At 31.4% G+C, this 27,044-nt stretch overlaps 3 protein-coding genes across 3 annotated transcripts in view; 2 read left to right on the forward strand and 1 right to left on the reverse strand.

Annotated features, from left to right (window-relative positions):
• The first annotated feature begins 11,229 nt into the window (after window positions 1-11,229).
• LOC140039939 (bcl-2 homologous antagonist/killer-like) lies at window positions 11,230-16,626 on the forward strand. The gene is made up of 5 exons (XM_072085535.1): window positions 11,230-11,406; window positions 13,116-13,383; window positions 13,713-13,856; window positions 14,354-14,531; window positions 15,132-16,626. The coding sequence occupies exons 2-5, from the start codon at window positions 13,157-13,159 to the stop codon at window positions 15,237-15,239; spliced, it is 657 nt and encodes a 218-aa protein (XP_071941636.1). The 5' UTR covers window positions 11,230-11,406; window positions 13,116-13,156; the 3' UTR covers window positions 15,240-16,626.
• A 3,581-nt stretch (window positions 16,627-20,207) lies between these two features.
• On the forward strand, window positions 20,208-24,047 carry LOC140041137 (ras-related protein Rab-5B-like). The gene is made up of 6 exons (XM_072087553.1): window positions 20,208-20,500; window positions 21,194-21,334; window positions 21,824-21,975; window positions 22,389-22,511; window positions 22,979-23,072; window positions 23,331-24,047. The coding sequence occupies exons 2-6, from the start codon at window positions 21,196-21,198 to the stop codon at window positions 23,519-23,521; spliced, it is 699 nt and encodes a 232-aa protein (XP_071943654.1). The 5' UTR covers window positions 20,208-20,500; window positions 21,194-21,195; the 3' UTR covers window positions 23,522-24,047.
• Window positions 23,976-27,044, reverse strand: part of LOC140041136 (EF-hand domain-containing family member B-like) — a 31,291-nt gene continuing 28,222 nt past the window's right edge. Inside the window, exon 9 of the mRNA XM_072087552.1 lies at window positions 23,976-26,990. Coding sequence (XP_071943653.1) covers window positions 26,823-26,990 — 168 coding nt within the window. The 3' untranslated portion in view covers window positions 23,976-26,822. The remainder of the gene's footprint in view (window positions 26,991-27,044) is intronic.

The raw sequence follows: 27,044 nt of genomic DNA on the forward strand, positions 1-27,044 counted from the left end.
CAAAATGTACACTTATGAAAGACCATACAATTCCAAAGCATTTTTTAAACCTAATAAAGATTTTAAAAAAAACAACCAACAAAAAACGTTCATGAATGAAATTTTGTTTCTGTGAATAGAGCAACCTATACTGAACATATAAAAGAAGTTTCAAATGTTTTTAAATTCGAAAAGTATTTTTTATCGATGTTTTTTGTATATGTTTTTAAGCAAAATTCTATCCATAACCTAATTTTTAATGTTCAATGTGATATTTATTGAAGTGCTTTGAATACGCTGATGAAATTTGGAGGTATGAAACTTTGTTAGGAGTAGAATCAGCTTCCAGCATTAAATGTTAAAAATATGTTTATATTACTCATTAATTAATAATAATTATTAATAAATTAATAGAAAACTAGAGAGGGCGCTTTTCGACAAGGTAATGAATGTTTTTTTATGTGTGTTATTTTTCCGCTCGAGTTTATTCAATGTACTGTAATATACACTGTTACATACTATTTTATTGGGAAGTAATTATTTTTGTGTGAATCTTCTTGGAGTTGTTTGAAAGCCTATCCGCTTACTTCTTTTCTTCAGAAAACATCTAATTTAGGTCTTAAAGTGACAAAAATACACCAGATTCTGCCCACACACACTTCATCTCCTGAACTAACATAGTACAGTATAAGTCAAATTAATTGTTTTACATTTTTTTTATTGAAATCAATCTGCCTCAAAAAATATTATAATAGTAACAATAACAGAAAGGTAGATAGGTATTTTTATAATTTTTAAATTTAAAAATGTAAACAAAAAAAAAACTGAATAAATGTTTATACATACATTATAAATGCAATAAAATAACTACTATTTTAGTAATGCATACACAAGTAGAGAATATCAGAAATCAATGAATTATGTTTCTAAATATGGCATTATTAGGCATAGGAAAACGGCCTCTTTGCTTATTGAAGTGGTTTATTCATTACTGTATAAATGCATTGTGTTACATACTCAAAATGATACCCCAGGAACACAATGCTTTAACATAGGAAAACGGCCTCATTGCTTATTACAGTGGTTTATTCATTATATATAATGCATTGTGTTCCATATACCCAAAATGATACCCCAGGAACACAATACTTTAACGAGGAAAACGGCCTCATTGCTTATTACAGTGGTTTATTCATCATATATAATGCATTGTGTTCCATATACCCAAAATGATACCCCAGGAACACAATGCTTTAACATAGGAAAACGGCCTCATATTACAGTAGTTTATTCATTATGTATAATGCATTGTGTTCCATATACCCAAAATGATACCACAGGAACACAATGCTTTAACATAGGAAAGCGGCCTCATATTATACAGTGGTGGTTTATTCATCATATAATGCATTGTGTTCCATATACCCAAAATGATACCCCAGGAACACAATGCTTTAACATAGGAAAACGGCCTCATATTATACAGTGGTTTATTCATCATATAATGCATTGTGTTCCATATACCCAAAATGATACCCCAGGAACACAATGCTTTAACATAGGAAAACGGCCTCATATTACAGTGGTTTATTCATTAATAATGCATTGTGTTCCATATACCCAAAATGATACCCCAGGAACACAATGCTTTAACATAGGAAAATGGCCTCATATTACAGTGGTTTATTCATTATATAATGCATTGTGTTCCATATAACCAAGATGATACCCCAGGAACACAATGCTTTAACATAGCAAAACGGCCTCATTGCTTATTGAAGTGGTTTATTCATTATACTGTATATAATGCATTGTGTTTCATATACCCAAAATGATACCCCAGGAACACAATATTTTAACATAGGAAAACGGCCTCATTGCTTATATTACAGTGGTTTATTCATTATATAATGCATTGTGTTCCATATACCCAAAATGATACCCCAGGAACACAATGCTTTAACATAGGAAAACGGCCTCATATTATACAGTGGTTTATTCATCATATAATGCATTGTGTTCCATATACCCAAAATGATACCCCAGGAATACAATGCTTTAACATAGGAAAACGGCCTCATATTATACAGTGGTTTATTCATCATATAATGCATTGTGTTCCATATACCCAAAATGATACCCCAGGAACACAATACTTTAACATAGGAAAACGGCCTCATATTACAGTGGTTTATTCATCATGCATTGTGTTCCATATACCCAAAATGATACCCCAGGAACACAATACTTTAACATAGGAAAACGGCCTCATTGCTTATTACAGTGGTTTATTCATTAGCCTATAATGCATTGTGTTCTCCATATACCCAAAATGATACCCCAGGAACACAATACTTTAACATAGGAAAACGGCCTCATTGCTTATTACAGTGGTTAATTCATTATATATAATGCATTGTGTTCCATATACCCAAAATGATACCCCATGAACACAATGCTTTAACATAGGAAAACGGCCTCATATTACAGTGGTTTATTCATTAGCCTATAATGCATTGTGTTCCATATACCCAAAATGATACCCCAGGAACACAATACTTTAACATAGGAAAACGGCCTCATTGCTTATTACAGTGGTTTATTCATTATATATAATGCATTGTGTTCCATGTACCCAAAATGATACCCCAGGAACACAATGCTTTAACATAGGAAAACGGCCTCGTATTGTGGTTTATTCATTATATATAATGCATTGTGTTCCATATACCCAAAATGATACCACAGGAACACAATGCTTTAACATAGGAAAACGGCCTCGTATTGTGGTTTATTCATTATATATAATGCATTGTGTTCCATATACCCAAAATGATACCCCAGGATCACAATGCTTTAACATAGAAAAACGGCCTCATTGCTTATTACAGTGGTTTATTCATCATATATAATGCATTGTGTTCCATATACCCAAAATGATACCACATGAACACAATGGTTTAACATAGGAAAACGGCCTCATTGCTTATTACAGTGGTTTATTCATTATATATAATGCATTGTGTTCCATATACCCAAAATGATACCACAGGAACACAATGCTTTAACATAAGAAAACGGCCTCATTGCTTATTACAGTGGTTTATTCATTATATATAATGCATTGTGTTCCATATACCCAAAATGATACCCCAGGAACACAATGCTTTAACATAGGAAAACGGCCTCATATTACAGTGGTTTATTCATCATAATATAATGCATTGTGTTCCATATACCCAAAATGATACCCCAGGAACACAATACTTTAATTTTGCTATGGTTACTTAATTTTACTTAATCTTTATTAATACAAATATATTGATTTCCAAAGTGGTTCACAAAAGTTCTACAAAACTAAATGAAAATGATACACGTTAATAAAACGCAAATTCAAGAAATGTTTCTACACTTCATACAAAAGAAAACTTTTAGAGGAAATCATGGAAGTGAATTGGATTAACACATCTACTTTGCAGAAAATGTAAACAAATAATACTGTAACTGAATTGATAAGCACCGGATCCCTTTAAACTTTACTATAAAACACTATCAATTACGAAGGGAAAAAAAACATGTTTCCACTACTTGATACTAGGAGAGAGTAGAGAATGCTCGATTGTCGAAATGACGCTCTCCCTCAATATCCAATCACATCTTCCTTTAAAACTCCCTAAGTTGTTAATAATCAATGTCCATGAGCATGTTCATGTCTTCATTTTGATGGTCCGAATATAGCTCCATATTTGAGCTATATTTCCTATACCATCCTGGCTAGTTGAGAATTCTCAACTATTTTATGTTTTTTTCTACCTTTCTGGAAAATGATATAATCCAAATTTTATTAATACTACCAGTAGTAAACATTTAGAAACACTTGCATACCTTCAATAATTTTAGTTGTTTGTAGTTTAAGACAATCTTAGTGATATTTAAATGAAAACAATACGATAAAAACTATTGTGTCTGTATTTTACAAGACTATGACTTCCGTATAACGTGCATTGTGGGTACTTCAATTTTTATAGAAAAGCTAGGGAATCCTAATTTAGTAGGCAGCATATGGGGGCGGGGCAACCAAACTTGCTTATCAAATCAAAGCACAGTAAAGCAAAGGATAAAATTAATGTACGATCCAGTTTACCACTGTTCTCAACTATAGTCATTTTAGTATACTTGAGCACAGTTATAAAGAATAGGATAAACTTAACAATATACAACAAATAGCATTAATGTACGATCCAGTTTAACACTGTTCTCAACTATAGACATTTTGGTATACTTGAGCACAGTGATAAAGAATAGGATAAACTTAACAATATACAACAAAAAACATTAATGTACGATCCAGTTTAACACTGTTCTCAACTATAGTCATTTTGGTATACTTGAGAACAGTGATAAAGAATAGGATAAACTTAACAATATACAACAAATAACATTAATGTATGATCCCGTTTAACACTGTTCTCAACTATAGTCATTTTGGTATACTTGAGCACAGTGATAAAGAATAGGATAAACTTAACAATATACAACAAATAACATTAATGTACGATTTAGTTTAACACTGTTCTCAACTATAGTCATTTTGGTATACTTGAGCACAGTGATAAAGAATAGGATAAACTTAAAAATATACAACAAATAACATTAATGTACGATCCCGTTTAACACTGTTCTCAACTATAGTCATTTTGGTATACTTGAGCACAGTGATAAAGAATAGGATAAACTTAATAATATACAACAAATAGCATTAATGTACGATCCAGTTTAACACTGTTCTCAACTATAGTCATTTTGGTATACTTGAGCACAGTGATAAAGAATAGGATAAACTTAATAATATACAACAAATAACATTAATGTACGATCCAGTTTAACACTGTTCTCAACTATAGTCATTTTGGTATACTTAAGCACAGTGATAAAGAATAGGATCAACTTAATAATATACAACAAATAGCATTAAGGTATGATCCCGTTTAACACTGTTCTCGACTATAGTCATTTTGGTATACTTGAGCACAGTGATAAAGAATAGGATAAACTTAATAATATACAACAAATAGCATTAATGTACGATCCCGTTTAACACTGTTCTCAACTATAGTCATTTTGGTATAGTTAAGCACAGTGATAAAGAATAGGATAAACTTAATAATATACAACAAATAACATTAATGTATGATCCCGTTTAACACTGTTCTCGACTATAGTCATTTTGGTATACTTGAGCACAGTGATAAAGAATAGGATAAACTTAATAATATACAACAAATAACATTAATGTACGATCCCGTTTAACACTGTTCTCGACTATAGTCATTTTGGTATACTTAAGCACAGTGATAAAGAATAGGATAAACTTAATAATATACAACAAATAACATTAATGTACGATCCCGTTTAACACTGTTCTCGACTATAGTCATTTTGGTATACTTGAGCACAGTGATAAAGAATAGGATAAACTTAATAATATACAACAAATAGCATTAATGTACGATCCCGTTTAACACTGTTTTCAACTATAGTCATTTTGGTATAGTTAAGCACAGTGATAAAGAATAGGATAAACTTAATAATATACAACAAATAACATTAATGTATGAACCCGTTTAACACTGTTCTCGACTATAGTCATTTTGGTATACTTGAGCACAGTGATAAAGAATAGGATAAACTTAACAATATACAACAAATAACATTAATGTACGATCCCGTTTAACACTCTTCTCGACTATAGTCATTTTGGTATACTTCAGCACAGTGATAAAGAATAGGATAAACTTAACAATATACAACAAATAACATTAATGTACGATCCAGTTTAACCCTGTTCTGAACTATAGTCATTTTGGTATACTTGAGCACAGTGATAAAGAATAGGATAAACTTCGAATAAACAGCAAATAACATTAATCTACGATGCCGTTTAATACTGTTTTAAACTATAGTCATTTGAGTATAATTAATCACAGATAAAGAATAAGATCAACTTTAATACTATTTATTAAATAAAAAAAACTAATTCTATATTAACACATATTATTTACATATACTTTCACTGCTGACTTCTAGTATAAACAGGCCATAGGCCTATACATGGCTGCAGTCGCGTGCTCAAATTTGAGTTGGTGCTTACCGACCGACCGACCGACATAGTGAGCTGTAGAGTCGCGTTTGCACGCTACTAAAAAGTTCACAACAACCGTAGGACGGGCACAGGGGAGTTTATTCGAAACTCCAACCCCTCCCCTGGCTATGCGTTTAGATTGTTCATGCCTCCTTTACAAACCAAGATTATTAGAATACTATTAGGAGGATCAAACACAATTCTTGTTGCCAGATTTCATTGACATTACAGGTATGAAGTCTATCAATATACAGTACCGCTTAATACAATACTTGTTGAGGCCATATCCATCTATACATTTTAGTGTTATTCCACTTTAAAAAAGTCGATTTATATCAATACTCATCAACATACGATATAACGATAGAATTTATTGCAACTTGTCCATGTCGTATTCATCTACAAATAAAGTGTCTATTACCGTACTTTTAAAAATCTATTTATATCAATACCTATCAACGTATGTACGTGTGCATATTATATATACAAAAATATATACATCAACATAAATGTCATATCATCTATAGTCATTAGTGTTATTTCACTTTTAATATTAGTAAATCCAAAGGCAAAATACTGAAATAATAACAATGCTGTGGTCTCAATGGAGATACAAAAAAAGAAGCGAAAAGCTAAATCAAAACGATAAAGTAAAACAGCCAGAAAAGTTAGCAGAGTTTTCGGGCAACACTAGCCCTTCATCAGTGCAAGTGAGGGTACTTGTACAAGATATAGTGTTATTTAACGTTTAGTCGATTTATATCAATACACTCATCAACATATGTACGTGCAATTCACGTCTACAATCAATAGTGTTAATTCCACTTTTAAAAGTCGATTTATATCAATATACTCATCAACATGTGTACGTGTCCACGTCATATTTATCTATAAATATTAGTGTTATTTCACTTTTAAAAGTCGATTTATCAATATACTCATCAATAAATGTACTTGTCCACGTCATATTCATTTACAAATCAGTGTTATTTCACTTTTCGAAGTCAATTATATCAATATAGGCCTACTCATCAACATATGTACGTGCAATTCACGTCATATTCATATATGATCAATACGGTAGTGTACAACTAATAGTGTTATTTCACTTTTAAAAGTCGATTTATATCAATATACTCATCAATAAATGTACTTGTTCACGTCATATTCATCTACAATCAATAGTGTTATTTCACTTTTAAAAGTCGATTTATATCAATATACTCATCAACATTATGTACCGTACGTGTCCACGTCATATTCATCTACAAATATTAGTGTTATTTCACTTTTAAAAGTCGATTTATATCAATATACTCATCAACATATTTAAATCGTGTCCAAGTCATATTCATCTACAAATATTAGTGTTAATTTGACTTTTAAAAGTCGATTTATATCAATATACTAATCAATATATGTACGTGTCCACGTCATATTCATCTACAAATATTAGTGTTATTTCACTTTTAAAAGTCGATTTATATCAATATACTCATCAACATATGTAAATCGTGTCCAAGTCATATTCATCTACAAATATTAGTGTTAATTTGACTTTTAAAAGTCGATTTATATCAATATACTAATCAATATATGTACGTGTCCACGTCATATTCATCTACAAATATTAGTGTTATTTCACTTTTCAAAGTCGATTTATATAAATATACTACTCACCAACATAATGTACGTGCAATTCACGTCATATTTATCTACAATCATTTGTGTTAATTCCACTTTTAAAAGTCAATTTATATCAATTACTTATGAACATATGTACGTGTCCGCGTCATTCACCTACAAATATTATAGTGTTATTATGTTTTTCATATTATCACTGTGCTCAAGTATATGAAAATGACTATAGTTGAGAACAGTGTTAAACAGAATCGTGTACATTAATGTTTTTTGTTGTATATTGTTAAGTTTATCCTATTCTTTATCACTGTGCTCAAGTATACCAAAATGACTATAGTTGAGAACAGTGGTAAACTGAATCGTACATTAATGTTATTTGTTGTATATTATTAAGTTTATCCTATTCTTTATCACTGTGCTGAAGTATACAAAAATGACTATAGTTGAGAACAGTGTTAAACGGGATCATACCTTAATGCTATTTGTTGTATATTGTTAACTTTATCCTATTCTTTATCACTGTTCTCAAGTATACCAAAATGACTATAGTTGAGAACAGTGTTAAACTGGATCGTACATTAATGTTTTTTGTTGTATATTGTTAAGTTTATCCTATTCTTTATCACTGTGCTCAAGTATACCAAAATGACTATAGTTGAGAACAGTGTTAAACGGGATCGTACATTAATGTTTTTTGTTGTATATTGTTAAGTTTATCCTATTCTTTATAACTGTTCTCAAGTATACCAAAATGACTATAGTTGAGAACAGTGTTAAACTGGATCGTACATTAATGTTTTTTGTTGTATATTGTTAAGTTTATCCTATTCTTTATCACTGTGCTCAAGTATACCAAAATGACTATAGTTGAGAACAGTGTTAAACGGGATCGTACATTAATGTTATTTGTTGTATATTATTAAGTTTATCCTATTCTTTATCACTGTGCTCAAGTACACCAAAATGACTATAGTTGAGAACAGTGTTAAACGGGATCGTACATTGATGTTATTTGTTGTATATTGTTAAGTTTATCCTATTCTTTATCACTGTGCTCAAGTATACCAAAATGACTATAGTTGAGAACAGTGTTAAACTGGATCGTACATTAATGTTATTTGTTGTATATTGTTAAGTTTATCCTATTCTTTTTCACTGTGCTCTAGTATACCAAAATGACTATAGTTGAGAACAGTGTTAAACGGGATCGTACATTGTTGTTGTATATTGTTAAGTTTATCCTATTATTTATCACTGTGCTCAAGTATACCAAAATGACTATAGTTGAGAACAGTGTTAAACGGGATCGTACATTATTGTTATTTGTTGTATATTGTTAAGTTTATCCTATTCTTTATCCCAATGTGCTCAAGTATACCAAAATGACTATAGTTGAGAACAGTGTTAAACGGGATCGTACATTAATGTTATTTGTTGTATATTGTTAAGTTTATCCTATTCTTTATCACTGTGCTCTAGTATACCAAAATGACTATAGTTGAGAACAGTGTTAAACGGGATCGTACATTAATGTTATTTGTTGTATATTATTAAGTTTATCCTATTCTTTATCACTGTGCTCAAGTACACCAAAATGACTATAGTTGAGAACAGTGTTAAACGGGATCGTACATTGATGTTATTTGTTGTATATTGTTAAGTTTATCCTATTCTTTATCACTGTGCTCAAGTATACCAAAATGACTATAGTTGAGAACAGTGTTAAACTGGATCGTACATTAATGTTATTTGTTGTATATTGTTAAGTTTATCCTATTCTTTATCACTGTGCTCTAGTATACCAAAATGACTATAGTTGAGAACAGTGTTAAACGGGATCGTACATTGTTGTTGTATATTGTTAAGTTTATCCTATTATTTATCACTGTGCTCAAGTATACCAAAATTACTATAGTTGAGAACAGTGTTAAACGGGATCGTACATTATTGTTATTTGTTGTATATTGTTAAGTTTATCCTATTCTTTATCAATGTGCTCAAGTATACCAAAATGACTATAGTTGAGAACAGTGTTAAACGGGATCGTACATTAATGTTATTTGTTGTATATTGTTAAGTTTATCCTATTCTTTATCACTGTGCTCTAGTATACCAAAATGACTATAGTTGAGAACAGTGTTAAACGGGATCGTACATTGTTGTTGTATATTGTTAAGTTTATCCTATTATTTATCACTGTGCTCAAGTATACCAAAATGACTATAGTTGAGAACAGTGTTAAACGGGATCGTACATTATTGTTATTTGTTGTATATTGTTAAGTTTATCCTATTCTTTATCAATGTGCTCAAGTATACCAAAATGACTATAGTTGAGAACAGTGTTAAACTACATCGTACATTAATGTTATTTGTTGTATATTGTTAAGTGTATTCTTTATTCTTATTAATTGTACTAAATTATTAAAAGAAACGGTAGTAAGCATAACATTTCCCCACTCCTACATTAGCATGGTAGGACATTGTAATGGTCGCAGGTGGCTCAACTTTATTACTGCAATGGGATGGACATGGTCCTACTGCCACCTTACCATCCAATAGGATTCCAGTAAATTTCCTTTACTACCAATCATAATTCAGTAATAAATTACCCCTTAAGTTAACAAGGAAATCAGCCTATCCCATTATACCGGTAGGCTTCGTCGTACAGGCGTACTGCGGTAATAGTTGAGAATTCTCAACTAGCCAATTTGGTATATTTTATATACCTGCATATTTCGTGTAAAATCAAAGAAGTAATATTGTCCATGTGGTAGGGCGCCGCCATAAGTGTGGATGTATCTGGGATGTATACAACTTTTTGTGAAGGTTTCACTAATCAAATGCTGGACCACCGGAGTATTTTCCGATGATAAAAATGTTATCAACTACATGCCAACATCATGTTAAGTACTATTTGAATATTTAATTGTTCGCGTGACCGGGCGTGTTGGTGTTTACGCGTTTTCACGAAGGATAGTTTAATAATATTCCTATATTTAACTTGTTTCTGGTAAAACAAATAAATGTTAATGACATTTAACATTTTCTCCTATTAATAACATGTGTTTTATACTAATTTATATCATAAAAACAATACTTAATTTACCGGGCGTACAGTAGTACACGGCAATGGTAAAGAATAGGCCGTGCTGAGTAATATTCGTTGATTTTTGGTGTTGCTGTGTTAGGCCTTTTTTGTGAACTAACTTAGCATGTTAGTAAATAATTGTCTGTAAAAGAATAAACACTAGTTTGTTAATAAATATGTATTATAAAAGAGTTTACAATTGCAAAAACTATCATCATAATTCTATTTAATGTGACATGTATCATGTCTATTAAATCAAGTCTTATTTAGTATGTATACATCCGCCCTTATGAGGGCGGGCATCACTCACTGGAGCTCTCTGTTACAAATTTCTCATGCAAAAATCGCGGAATACTCATTCTTGTGATACTCTTTGGTAAAATCGATGATTTTGATTTTGGAGCCTCTCACGGGGAGAGCAGCAAACACACATAAAAAGACGTCGTGAGTCATTCTTCGTTTTGTGTCTAAATTGAATGATTTCACAATACAAGTTGATATAAGTAGCTTTGTTTTATAAGCATACACAGTTCGTCTTGAAGACTGCAACAGTAGTAAGTATATTGTTATATATTAGCATAGGCCTAGCCCTAGACTAGGCGAGTTTAGATTTTGGTAATGTAGCCTCTCTCGGCGCTACTGCAGTTTCGCACCACACTGTTATATCTTCGATTTCTCGCTTAATTTTTTTCTCACACCAACACCATACAATTTTGGGCCATTATGTAACATGTTCCCATGATTTAGCCACCGTTAATTACCTTTATCATAACAAAAAATGCCTTTCAAAACAGCTCCTTTTTTCGCGAATACTTCGATCGAACTGTGGCCATTTTAGAATCAGAAAATTGCCAGAAATCAATGTATGTTTTATTTTCTGTTTTTATTTTTAAACTGCAAAGAGTGGTTTTTATAAAGAACCAGCTGTACAACATATCAAAAGGGCGACGATATGAGTCCGTACATAAAACATTGATAGGAACCATTAATATAAATATTAATACTAATAATGAAATATTAATTTAACATTTATTATTTTGCCAGCTGAAAACATTTCTTGCTTTTCAAAACTAAATAGGCCTATATGTGTAATCGGATTTTATAACACTGCCCTCTATAGTTTCTAGAATTTTTGGGGTAAAATGAAGCATAAATTCTGGCAATTAAGTGATAAATATGGCGAACATTTCGCAGTGTGTTGACAGCGAGTTCAGTATTGTTTAAAATGTTTTGAAAAGTATTGTTATTTAAAAAAAATTACTTAGTAAGTGATCGAATCGTATAAACATGTTACATAATATTATGTTGTGAGTGTAAAAAACGAAGATATCGAAGATATAACAGTGTGGTGCGAAACTGCAGTAGCGCCGCCTCGGCGTAGCGCCGCCTCTCTCTAGCCTAGGCTAGCTTTAAAAAAAATAACCTCTTCCAACAACAATCGTGCGGCCGCTTTTGTTGGCGGTCGGTTCGACCATAATCTTGGCTATCTCTAGGCTAGTAGGTCTAGTAGTAGCCTAACTATAAGCCTAAAAGTATTCCAAAGTATCTCCCTATACGTTGTTATATCCTCCTCACTGAGCAGAATTTTGGCAGGCAAAGGCTGAGAAAAAAACATTGAATTTGAATTGAATATTAATTCGCCGTTGCTAAAGATACGGTACCGTATCCATGCTTTTAAAAACTAAAGATACGGTAATTATAGAGGGCGCTTCTGTTTGCTAAAAGTACGGTAAAATTGCCTTCCTAAAACTCGTACCTAAATATAAAACTCGTTCCTAAATATAAAACTCCTTCCTAAATATTAAACTCCTTCCTAAATATTAAAAACCTAACCCTCTAAATAATCTCTCTTAAATTAAAAACTAAAAAAAAAAAATAAAAAAAAGACGTCAAGAAGAGTATCGAACCAACAACCCCGTAAGCCAAAGCCTCACCACATGCCCACTAGGCTACACAGCTGGCTTGCAGAAAACCAATGCAATAACCTATTTGATTAACATCCACATTACATAGCGCCCTCTATAATTACCGTACCTTTAGTTTTTAAAAGTATGGATACGGTACCGTATCTTTAGACATAACGATATTAATTACATAGCCTAACTAGGCCTATGCCTAGTCATAGTACTTAGTAGTAGGCCTATACTTATAGTAAATACATATTATTACTGAGTTACTTTAAAAAAGTAATTTTGTGAGTGTGATGACATTTATTTGTCAACGATATTTGTATAATTTATAAAAAAATATTTATTTATTGTAGGTTAATAAATTGCAATAAATTTAAAGTTTAAAATTAAAAGCATGGCTAGTGGTCGACCTGGTGGTTGTTCAAGTACAACAACTGTTATGGAGGATGAACCGCATGACCCCCGCATACCCGACACAGAAGCAAACGTTTCTGAACAAGCTGAAGATGTTATACGAAGCTTTATGTCACAAAGGTTGCACATGGCCTTAAGAAATGAGGAGGAAGACGTAGTTGTAGCTACACCAAATTTAGCCGATTTTGTATCATCAAATCCTCTCAGGTACAGTACGCTATATAAAATACCAATTTAGTTATTTTTTATTGTACAGTACAGTAATATTATTTATAATTTGTTTGCCTATTTTGTATACAATGTAACAATGAGGAGCAATTCAATTGTTAAATATTATATTCTCAAATTGTTGTACAGTAATTCATCATTTAGCCGATTTTGTATCATCAAATCCTCTCAGTACAGTATATAATATACCATTGAAATTATTTTTATAGTAATATTATTTATATTATGTTTGCTAATTTTGTACATACAATGTACTAACAATGAGGAGCAATTCAATTTAAATATTATATTCTCAAATTGTTGTACAGTAATTCATCAATGGTTGGCCGACAACTTGCCCAAATTGGTGATCAGATTGATTCTCAGTACAGAGATGAATTTCGCCAGATGATAAATTCTCTAAATATTACCCCAGCAACAGCATACCAAGCCTTTGCAGGTGTTGCGAAAAGGTGAGTATGTGTGATTCTGAACATTTATGTAAAAATAACAATTTCTCAAAATGTTTTTTGTTTATGAAATCACTGTATTAATTATGTGATGTCAATATTTAATTTATGTATTATTTTAGAAAATGTTAACTGTATTTTGTTTTTATTTGAGAAATAAATTATTATTGATTATTGATTGATCTTGTAAGCATAGCTTACAATATAATCATTTAATATTCTGCAATCTGAAATATTAATTGGAAACTAATATCTACAGGAGATATAGGTCGAGTTTCTGTGAAATAACTGATAGTAAACAAATTGTGTAGTAGTACAGTAGATCCCAATGGAAATAAGCTAATAAGCTTTTTGGCTATCCTGGAAAATCTTTTATAAATGTATTATTTGTAATGTCACAGTAATTTTTGTTATCACTTTGTATGTATTTTTTATGATGATTTTCCTAATAAATTCAAAATTAAAATCATAGGTTGATATTTATTTTAAATAAATGTTAGGTTGTTCCGAGAGGGAATTAACTGGGGAAGGATAGCTGCTCTGTTGATGTTTGGCTATCGAATTGCAATGGACGTTGCCAGAAATGCAACACATTTTATTAAAAAAATTATTGAATCAATTGTCAAGTTTATAATCACCGAAAAAATTGCACAGTGGATAGCGGAACAAGGAGGTTGGGTAAGTAGCATGTTATTGTGTTTATTAACATTTTAAAAGTATTGCCCAGAGAAAAGTAACATAGTGAACCACAGCATGACATGAAGAAAGGAGACAAAGAGATTGATAATTACTTATGAACTGTGGTTTTTCTCATTACCTTGTGGTTTTCAGGAATCCAATACCATATCCAACACATACTAACATGTATTATAATATTATAATTTTCTGTATGCTTTTTATAATCGTTCTTTACCCAATATCGGTATTGAATTAATTTTGTCAATGTAGTTTTATTTGTGTTTTTTTTTATTTATATTCTGGAATGTAAAAATTGATTGATTAAATCCAGCGAGTCATTGCTATATTGTTGTAACTTATTAGAACTTAACCGTTTGAATTTTTAACAGTATGCTGTACTTTTAATCTATGCATGTAAAATAGATTTTCTATTTATATAATCTTAAATAAATTAATACCTTCAACATCTATGTTTATAAATACATTAATTGGTACAGATAATTTAAAAAAATTTTTAAACCTTTAAAATTAATACTAAATACCAAAATGCTTGAATTTAATTAATTTTTGATAATTTTATTGTTTTTTTTTATGTTACAGATTAGCGCAATGAGGTACCAAACAGAAAATGCAAGTTGGAGAGACATATGCGTAGTGTTAAGCCTTGCTGCTGTATCTGCATTCGCTGTATACATGTCTCGAAGGTAAAGATACAGAACATGTGTAGAGTTTCATGTCAGCTTTACTATAACAATGACAGTGTTGATCACACAGAATGTGTTTGATCATTCTATGGTTTCTACTGATTTTGATAAATGGTGGTATATATTTTAACATAGTGTGATAATGTACTGAAGGGTCTCAGGTAGGATATTGATTGAAGGATCAATTGTGATTGCTGAGAAAGACTTCAAGATCGACGATGACAACAGCAAAACTATAAAATAATATATTAATTATTATAATAATAACATTTGCTTACCAACCTCAGAAAGTAAGATTGTATCCATTTTTAAATTTCATTTTGTTGTTGTGCATTTGAATAGGTTTGTTTAACAAACAAACACAATTTGATATGGTGTCACATGGATGTATCAGAAAGTTAACATTCCACCTCCCTAATTTCCTGTTCATTTAATGTCAATACTGTAATATGTTCCATTTTAAATAATAGAAAACCGTTGCTCCTGCATAGATTGCCATACTACTGTAGTTAAAGGTAGTTTTTAATTGTATTAACATACAGCAGATAGTATTATACTAGTAGTATTCATGTTGTACTTAACGTGTACAAAATATACGTATTCTACGATTTAGGGAAGTTAGTTAGCATCTAATTTGTTTTCTTGCCGAGTTTATTCATTACTTTATTATTATTAAATTAAATATCTGATCACTTCATATGAATATTCATTTGAATTATGTTAATTTTGAATAATAATAATAACTTATTAATCAAATGTGAAATTATTAAGATCTGTTGTAAAAATTGTACCTTCGATTTCTGGGGTTTGAGGGGTGTTTTTTTTATTACATTGGAAATGTATAAATTAAATCATGGACATTTTTTCCTAATTTTGATTGTAGTTTTCACCAAAAATTTGACCCAAAGGTTTATGTTGTATGTTGTGTTTTCGGCAATTGAAGGAAAAACTGTTGTGTGTAAATGTTAAAAAAAATATATCATAATAATAATGTAAAATTTTCAAGTAATACTTTTATCTGTGTGTGTGTTTTTAAATTTTTAGAAATGGTTAAAAAACAAATACGGATTTAATTTCTGTATCATTGATGTGTTTGAAAGTTAAATGGCGCCCTCTCTGATTATATATTTGGTTTTATGTAGAAATGATTTCAAAATAATATTTGATATGGTTCTACAACAGCAGGCTCATTTGATGATAATTGAATGTAAAATCGGAAAGTTTTTTTTCTGGAGAAATTGCTACAAACTTTTATTGGTTTAAAATCACAAAGCATATTATTTTGATAAAGTGGTCTCTTCTTCCACGGGAACATGATTGATGTTTTAACATCGTTTCTTTGTATGTGCAATTCTCGGAATAAACTCAGAGAAATAAACTGACTTCTTGTGTAGCAGTAATCTTGTGCTTTCAATGGGCGTAGTAGTAGGCCTCATTGTAAGTATATAAACTTGTGTAAAAGTAGTCCTGTGCTTTCAATGGGTGAAGTGGTAGGCCTCATTCTTAGTACAGTATATACATTAATGTATATTATAGTCCTGTGCTTTCAATGGGTGAAGTGGTAGGCCTCATTCTTAGTACAGTATATACATTAATGTATATTATAGTCCTGTGCTTTCAATGGGTGAAGTGGTAGGCCTCATTCTTAGTACAGTATATACATTAATGTATATTATAGTCCTGTGCTTTCAATGGGTGAAGTGGTAGGCCTCATTCTTAGTACAGTATATACATTAATGTATATTATAGTCCTGTGCTTTCAATGGGTGAAGTGGTAGGCCTCATTCTTAGTACAGTGTATACATTAATGTATATTATAGTCCTGTGCTTTCAATGGGTGAAGTGGTAGGCCTCATTCTTAGTACAGTGTATACATTAATGTATATTATAGTCCTGTGCTTTCAATGGGTGAAGTGGTAGGCCTCATTCTTAGTACAGTATATACATTAATGTATATTATAGTCCTGTGCTTTCAATGGGTGAAGTGGTAGGGCTCATTCTTAGTACAGTATATACATTAATGTATATTATAGTCCTGTGCTTTCAATGGGTGAAGTGGTAGGCCTCATTCTTAGTACAGTATATACATTAATGTATATTATAGTCCTGTGCTTTCAATGGGTGGAGTGGTAGGCCTCATTCTTAGTACAGTATATACATTAATGTATATTATAGTCCTGTGCTTTCAATGGGTGAAGTGGTAGGCCTCATTCTTAGTACAGTATATACATTAATGTATATTATAGTCCTGTGCTTTCAATGGGTGAAGTGGTAGGCCTCATTCTTAGTACAGTATATACATTAATGTATATTATAGTCCTGTGCGCTCAATGGGTGAAGTGGTAGGCCTCATTCTTAGTACAGTATATACATTAATGTATATTATAGTCCTGTGCTTTCAATGGGTGAAGTGGTAGGCCTCATTCTTAGTACAGTATATACATTAATGTATATTATAGTCCTGTGCTTTCAATGGGTGGAGTGGTAGGCCTCATTCTTAGTACAGTATATACATTAATGTATATTATAGTCCTGTGCTTTCAATGGGTGAAGTGGTAGGCCTCATTCTTAGTACAGTATATACATTAATGTATATTATAGTCCTGTGCTTTCAATGGGTGAAGTGGTAGGCCTCATTCTTAGTACAGTATATACATTAATGTATATTATAGTCCTGTGCGCTCAATGGGTGAAGTGGTAGGCCTCATTCTTAGTACAGTATATACATTAATGTATATTATAGTCCTGTGCTTTCAATGGGTGAAGTGGTAGGCCTCATTCTTAGTACAGTATATACATTAATGTATATTATAGTCGTGTGCGTTCAATGGGTGAAGTGGTAGGCCTCATTCTTAGTACAGTATATACATTAATGTATATTATAGTCCTGTGCGCTCAATGGGTGAAGTGGTAGGCCTCATTCTTAGTACAGTATATACATTAATGTATATTATAGTCCTGTGCGTTCAATGGGTGAAGTGGTACTGAAAGCACTTCGAAGAATTCAGTGCCGGTGTTTGTTTCGGTACAGACGTATTTTTGATGATATTCAACGATACCTTCATAAATTACATTTTTCTTTCATGCAACAGAAGAAATTCGAAAAGTTTTATTTGATAAAAATAATATTTTTAATAATCCAATCAAATTACATGATCAATAAAATTGTATCTCTTACTAATCATCATGATCATGACGTCATTTGATTGAACGTGTGAAAATTAACCCCTAACAGAGAACCTCGCATAGCTTTAACGTATTCTTGGGATTCGAACCGATGACATTCGTGTTACGAACACGACGCTCAGTCGACAGGCTAACCGGTCATCTTGTATAACTAGGTTAATTTGGTACTACTTTCGTTTCCTAAAAAATGACGTTCATAAATTCGTAATATAAATTAGCATGTTTAAATGTACTATTGACAGGTATTCCACTTTGTGGCGTAACGGCTAAGTGCTCTGATTTTTGTGTGCTCGAATCTCGATTTTGTGTTTTTCCTTTCTTTCAATGGAAAATAAATATTTGGGGTTAATTAAAGATATAGTGTTAAATCAATTTAGGAAGTATTTAGTTATTGTTGGTATTCCTATATCGTCATAAATGCTTAGTTAACTGTGTTGATCATCATCCATATTATTACAACTATCACTATCTATTTACAGTAATCGCTACATATTAGAGTAGATGCCACCCGCGGCCTTGCCTCCCGTCACACCAAAAATGCACAAATCATCCTCAAATGTTTTTTTTTTGTTGTTAAACACTCATTTAATAAAGTGTTGCATACCTGTTGTTGTTCCCCATTGCATAAACTAAAAGTGAATTTTGATGTTGTAGCCTATATTTTAAATTTGGTTTATGATGAGCCCGAACTTCACTAAAGCTCTGTCTACACTATCAAACTTTATGTGACAAAAAAAGTGCTGTGCCCCTAAATGAACATGATGATGTCATAATCACTACCATATTTTGGTACCGCATTTCACTACCATATTTATCATTTTCTTTATCACAAACTATGTACATAGAAAAGAGAATAAATGAAAAAAAAAATATTTGGGCACATCACATTTTTTCATAGTGTGGAAAGAGCTTAATGTTCGATTTTAGGAATAATCGTTCGTAGGAGTATTAGTTATGCAACTTACAACTTACAATCGTTCGTTGGAGTATTAGTTATGCAACTTAAAATCGTTCGTTGGAGTATTAGTTATGCAACTTACAATCGTTCGTTGTAGTACCAGTATTAATAATCGTTCGTTGTAGTACCGGTATTAATAATCGTTCGTTGTAGTACCAGTATTAATAATCGTTCGTTGTAGTACCGGTATTAATAATCGTTCGTTGTAGTACCGGTATTAATAATCGTTCGTTGTAGTACCGGTATTAATAATCGTTCGTTGTAGTACCAGTATTAATAATCGTTCGTTGTAGTACCGGTATTAATAATCGTTCGTTGTAGTACCGGTATTAATAATCGTTCGTTGTAGTACCGGTATTAATAATCGTTCGTTGTAGTACCGGTATTAATAATCGTTCGTTGTAGTACCGGTATTAATAATCGTTCGTTGTAGTACCGGTATTAATAATCGTTCGTTGTAGTACCGGTATTAATAATCGTTCGTTGTAGTACCGGTATTAATAATCGTTCGTTGTAGTACCGGTATTAATAATCGTTCGTTGTAGTACCGGTATTAATAATCGTTCGTTGTAGTACCGGTATTAATAATCGTTCGTTGTAGTACCGGTATTAATAATCGTTCGTTGTAATACCGGTATTAATATTCGTTCGTTGTAGTACCGGTATTAATAATCGTTCGTTGTAGTACCGGTATTAATAATCGTTCGTTGTAGTACCGGTATTAATAATCATTCGTTGTAGTACCGGTATTAATAATCGTTCGTTGTAGTACCGGTATTAATAATCGTTCGTTGGTGGCGTATTAGTTATGCAACTTGAAATCTTTATATTCGATTTATTGATACTTTCAAAGCCGTTCAAAAAGGGGATTCCCCTTCTTTTATTAAAATCATGAGTTATTGACTTTAGAAACCGGAAGAACTTTTGATCACTATATCGCGATATTTCTGTATGTTTTTGTTTTTGTATAATATACGGTATTGAAAGCGAAAACCTCTATTGATAATCAGGTTCAGACAGAGTAAAGATGCTATCGTATCTAAATTATATCCAATATGTCGTTATGGTATGGTTAGCTTCGCGGCCTATTTTACTCAAGTGAACATAAGATTATTACCTAGGTGAGTGTATTATTATTATTTCATTATCTTTATTCTCTATAAATGTATAGAAATTTAGTAGGCCTACCGATGTTATTAATATGTAAATTTAATTATTCGAGTTTGTATTTAGGAATGGTTTAGGCCTATACTGGTTAAGAAAACACATTTAGATAGTCGGATCATATCGTGCACACCCTGTAACTTCATTATAGTTTATATGTGATTACTGAATAGAGTAAAATAAATAGATTTAGGCTTTGATTTTATACTAAGACCTAAGTTAGGCCAAGACAGTGTGCATCACGTCTGATCTGAACAGTAACCTGACATGCCTATAATCATGAAGCAACGAAATCATGTAGTTGTTGCTCCTAAAAAATACTCATGTTGTAACAGTTGTTTAATCGTAATTTTCACATGATGTAAATCCCGTACGCCTGTTATTATGTGATCTTATGGTAGATACATGGTTTTAAAGTACATTTATGGGCCAAACAGGAAACAATGCGACTTAATTGTTTCACTTTCGTAACGATTCACGCATTTCGTCTATTCTAATTCATTATTAATTTTAAAATACACAAAAGAACATAACATAATGACCATGACATTGACTATATAACGTTTCCGTAGATCACAGTGTTGTTATAATTCATTACATTTTACTGGCAGAGTAAAATAAAATAAATACGTTTTTATTTTTTTTGCAAGCTATGGATGGAGGGAGTGGATGTGTGACCAAGAAATACAAACTCGTTCTGTTCGGTGACGCAGCTGTTGGTAAAACAAGTTTAGTTTTACAGTTTGTTAAAGGAAACTTTTCAAATGAACCCCAGGAAGCCACCATAGGAGGTAAACATTATTTGTACTGATCGACGGGGGCTTTTTAATAGGGTCATGATCATTGTAAGATGAACCCCAGGAAGCCACCATAGGAGGTAAACATTATTTGTACTGATCGACGGGGGCTTTTTAATAGGGTCATGATCATTGTAAGATGATCGCCGCCGTCATAATAACAGTTACAATCGTCCCGTTCCCATTTTAAATCTAAATTAACGTATAGGAGGCCTACTCGTATCGAATTGCTAAATTAACGTATAGGAGGCCTACTCGTATCGAATTGCTAAATTAACGTATAGGCCTACTCGTATCGAATTGCTTCTGAGTGTCAGTCTCTTTTCTTGGCACCGGTGATGCACAGTCTCATTTTTTGTTTTATAAATAGACTAAATTAGCTACTTTTGTTTGTTTGTAGTACATTTTAGTCTATTCCAACGTACGATTCAGTCATGCATATTAAAGCAAATTTGATCATCTAATATTGAATGTTTTTCTAAGTTGCCTTTCAAAGTAAGATAGTGTGTCTTCAAGACTCGACAGTAAAGTTTGAGATTTGGGATACAGCCGGATCTGCGCGGTATCAAGGCTTGGCTCCGATGTATTACAGAGGTGCAGATGCCGCTATCGTCGTCTTTGATATCACGAATGAGGTAGAAAAGAGAAAAAAAATCCACTCAAAATACGTATATGTTTGCGTGTAGTAACTTACATTTTGTACGTTATGTTATTTAAGCGTGGTTCCCACTAGGACGCAACGCAAGGACGTACGCGCAAAGCAAGCGAGTTGACCAATGACAAGCCACTGTTCGAATAATCCATTGCTTGTGATTGGTCAAATCACTTACGTTGCGCTAGTGGGAACCAAGCTTAAATAACATTTTCAGTCACGTACAAAATGTAAGCAGGAACATCCAATAAAATTAATCCGAATGGTAGGCCTACATGCAGTGTTTCTCTATATTTAGTTCAGCCATTGCTATGCCGAAAGAGGCGCCTTTAGAATTTTGAAACCGTAACAACAGTGCAAAACAATATAAGAATCTAAACAATTTTGTTTATATAGGATTCTTTTACAAAAGCCAAGACGTGGATATGTACACTACAAACACAAGTTAAAAAGAGTATCATATTAGCTCTTGCTGGAAATAAATCTGATTTGAAATATCATAAATCTGTGGACAGGCAGGTAATCATATTATATCATATTTATAAGTATTTTCGTTGCATGTACCTCCATTTAATATTTACTGTAACTGAATACAAACTGAAATGTTTTTTATAACGCGTCTCTTTGGCGCACGATGGCCATAAAGGACGCAACGCAATGACGTAACGCAACGTAAGCATGTGTGAAGCTTGGTTCCCACTAGAACGTAACGCAAGGACGTAAACGCAACGCAAGCGTTTTAACCAACCAATCACAACAAGCGATGGCTTATTCGCTTGGGATTGCTAACCGTCTTTAACTTCGCTTGTCAAAACGCTTGCGTTGCGTTTACGTCCTTGCGTTACGTTCTAGTGGGAACCAAGCTTTACGTTGCGTCTACGTCCTTGCGTTGCGTTGTCACCGAAAAGTTCTGTTAAGTTTGTTTTTTTCGCAAAGTATCTTTAACTGAAGATGAAACGAACATTTTTTTCAATTTCTACTCTTAGAAAATACAAGAATTTGTTGAAGAGAACGATTTAGTATTCATGGAAACGTCAGCAAAAAGTGGAAATAACGTAACTAACATGTTTCTATCAATTGGTAAGTTCCCTATGTGTACTTAGTGAGTGTGTAGAGTTTGTTCTTTTTTATTGTCTGTTCTTTGTATTCATGTGTAATTTGCCTATGTAATAATATAATTTATTTTTGTACAAATACTGCAATTCAGCGTTTTATGCTGCATTGTATATTTGTTATGATTGATTGAATAATAAAGATACCGAATATAATACATTCAATACCAGGGGAATATGTTGTTCTCTTATCGACGAGAATAAACATAAAATAAAATATTTACAGCAACAAAACTTGTAGCACAAGAAAAAGAGAAGAAGGCCTTAGAAGATCAAGCAAGCAGCAGTGGACACAATACAACTAGTACAACGAATACTACGACGAGTGCGGCTGTGGCAGCTGATACACTCGTCGACGACAACGAAGTAGATGGCATGTCTGATGGTTGCTGCTGCTGCTGCTGTATCTTATTATAGCATTATTAATTTCTTGTTCATAATTTTCTTGTGATTTTTAAGGTGTAAACTGAATTGGGGTTGGCTCAGCTACAGTGCGATTTTGTTCACTTAAGCTCTGTCTACACTAGCAAACTTTATGTGACAAAAAAGTGATGTGCCCATATATGGACATGAACAGATGATGTCATATCACTACCAAATTTCAGCATATCACTACCATATTTGGGTACATCACACTTTTTTTGTCAAACTAATTTGATAGTGTAGACAGAGCTTAGGTTGGCCCCGGTCTCAGTTTTTTTTTGTTATGTCAATATTGAAAAATACCGAATAATAATTAGATGTTGCATGTAAAATATATAACGACTTTACATAGTTTTAACATATTTGTACATATGCCTACTGTAGTAAACATAGTTTGTATATTAAATTGTATAAACATTAACTGAACAAACTATTTTAGTATAGTGTCTTTTCTTGCATTGTTTATTTACCAAACTCCGATAATACAAAACTGAATTTTTAAAACAAACAAGCGACTATTGATGATATGAATAATTTTGTAACTGCAACCAGAAGTGAGAAAACATTGAAAGGAAAGTTTATATTACATTATGATACATTAATGTGTATTATTGAATAACATTCATTCATATTCAAGGTTTTGTAAAGTGATGTTGATCATAAAATTGTCAAAATATTACTCAAAATTAGACAGCCTAAGTATAACAAATGTATATAAGCAACATGTTATTTAATATCATGAATGAGGGTGGGTGGCCCTTCTGATATTAAGGAAACAATTACATTGCTAATACAAAGTATCGTTAAGAGGCAAACATGCTTTATATATATTTATTAATATAAAATATGACGTTCTGTGCTGGGGAGTGGGTAGGGAAAATTGAAAATGTCGGACGAGGTGAGCGCCTGATGTTCCGCATCATGTTGGCTATATATGGCTCTGTTAATATTTACAATAAAGGTTTTGGTTTAACAGAATTTAATTACAATTTGGATTTATTAGTTATCAAACAAATACATTGTTGCTGATAAAAAACATCATTATTTACAAATCAAGGTTTGTATTAACAGGTTTATTAACAGACTAATTTAAATACAATTTGGATGTTGTATTTATTGTTGTATTATTTTATTTATTGTTGTATTTATTGTTTTAAGTTAGTATGTAAAATCTGCAGTCTCATTTGATTATTATTTGTAACTTTTTTGTTTCTATATATTGTAACTATTTTATAAACTTTTTGTCAAACCTCTTGTTACAAGAGAGTTTTTCTATTTTAAAGGAGAGATAAATAATAAATAAATAAACAAACTACTTATAATGACAATTAAAACATTAACCTATGTCAAAATAGTGTGGGTTACTCCAATACTGGACAGCCTACCAATAATATATTACATCATATCATGGAGTTATTCCTTCATGATTACAACAACATTCATTTATTTACAGCATTAATATTTACAAATCAAGGTTTTATAAGTGATGACTTATTTGGTTGATAAACAAAACATAGACTATGGTCAAAATAGTGTTCACTCCAAAATTGGATATCTTAAAATTAGGTGCTGGTATCACAATATTAGAAATATTCATTTAATTTACAGCATTAATATTTACAAATCAAGGTTTTATAAGTGATGACTTATTTGGTTGTTAAACAAAACAGACTATTGTCAAAATAGTGTTCACTCCAAAATTGGATATCTTAAAATTAGGTGCTGGTATCACAATATTAGAAATATTCATTTAATTTATTTACAGCATTAATATTTACAAATCAAGGTTTTATAAGTGATGACTTATTTGGTTGATAAACAAAACATAGACTATGGTCAAAATAGTGTTCACTCCAAAATTGGATATCTTAAAATTAGGTGCTGGTATCACAATATATTCATTTAATTTACAGCATTAATATTTACAAATCAAGGTTTTATAAGTGATGACTTATTTGGTTGATAAACAAAACATAGACTATTGTCAAAATAGTGTTCACTCCAAAATTGGATATCTTAAAATTAGGTGCTGGTATCACAATATTAGAAATATTCATTTAATTTATTTACAGCATTAATATTTACAAATCAAGGTTTTATAAGTGATGACTTATTTGGTTGATAAACAAAACATAGACTATTGTCAAAATAGTGTTCACTCCAAAATTGGATATCTTAAAATTAGGTGCTGGTATCACAATATTAGAAATATTCATTTAATTTATTTACAGCATTAATATTTACAAATCAAGGTTTTATAAGTGATGACTTATTTGGTTGATAAACAAAACATAGACTATGGTCAAAATAGTGTTCACTCCAAAATTGGATATCTTAAAATTAGGTGCTGGTATCACAATATATTCATTTAATTTACAGCATTAATATTTACAAATCAAGGTTTTATAAGTGATGACTTATTTGGTTGATAAACAAAACATAGACTATTGTCAAAATAGTGTTCACTCCAAAATTGGATATCTTAAAATTAGGTGCTGGTATCACAATATTAGAAATATTCATTTAATTTATTTACAGCATTAATATTTACAAATCAAGGTTTTATAAGTGATGACTTATTTGGTTGATAAACAAAACATAGACTATTGTCAAAATAGTGTTCACTCCAAAATTGGATATCTTAAAATTAGGTGCTGGTATCACAATATTAGAAATATTCATTTAATTTATTTACAGCATTAATATTTACAAATCAAGGTTTTATAAGTGATGACTTAAAAACTGGTTGGATATCCTTAGATTCAATACCAGTATTATAAATAGCACCAAATAGTCTTAAACAACTCTAATCCTAATGTTGTATTTAAACTTTCTACATAGTATTCAATCTATTGCGGCTATTCTTCTCTATCCTAATTTGTTAAACTATCCATTTCTTACAGTAACATAGTAGTTTAAAAACAAACAATACAAACATATACATTTAATTGTTCAAAATGTAAAGTAAAATTCAAGAAAATAGACACATAAACATTGATACATTCTTATCAAACAACAAGAAAAAAAAATAATTCTTCTTAAAATTTTCAGAAGGCAAAATGTAACAGTAAACACAATTTACTCAGTTTACAACGAAGACAAATATTCAACAACTTTGTTCTATCTTTGCTAGTTTGTTTAGGCAAATAGTATAAATGACAAATCATTAATAAACATTTATTATTAAACATTATTTACAGTTGATAAACAAGTAAGATCACATCAGATAATTATTTAAAATGTATTAATACACAAATAAGCAAATAGTAATTTATTATCCAATATTATTACAGCATTAAGTGACAAGCTTTTGAGCAGCACCACTTGTAGTATCATCTAGAACGTTGCGAAAACTTTCAACGCTTACGGTTCCATCTTCACTTTGTGATGCTGCCATTGTCCACATCTTTTGGAATGTATCACTATCCATGTTCATACCAATATTCTCAAATATAGATTTCACCTGCAAAACAATAACACAATAACATAGACATAGTTCATTATACAGTATGAATTA

The sequence above is a fragment of the Antedon mediterranea genome, chromosome 2, assembly GCF_964355755.1.
Source record: "Antedon mediterranea chromosome 2, ecAntMedi1.1, whole genome shotgun sequence".
NCBI classification, from domain to species: domain Eukaryota; kingdom Metazoa; phylum Echinodermata; class Crinoidea; order Comatulida; family Antedonidae; genus Antedon; species Antedon mediterranea.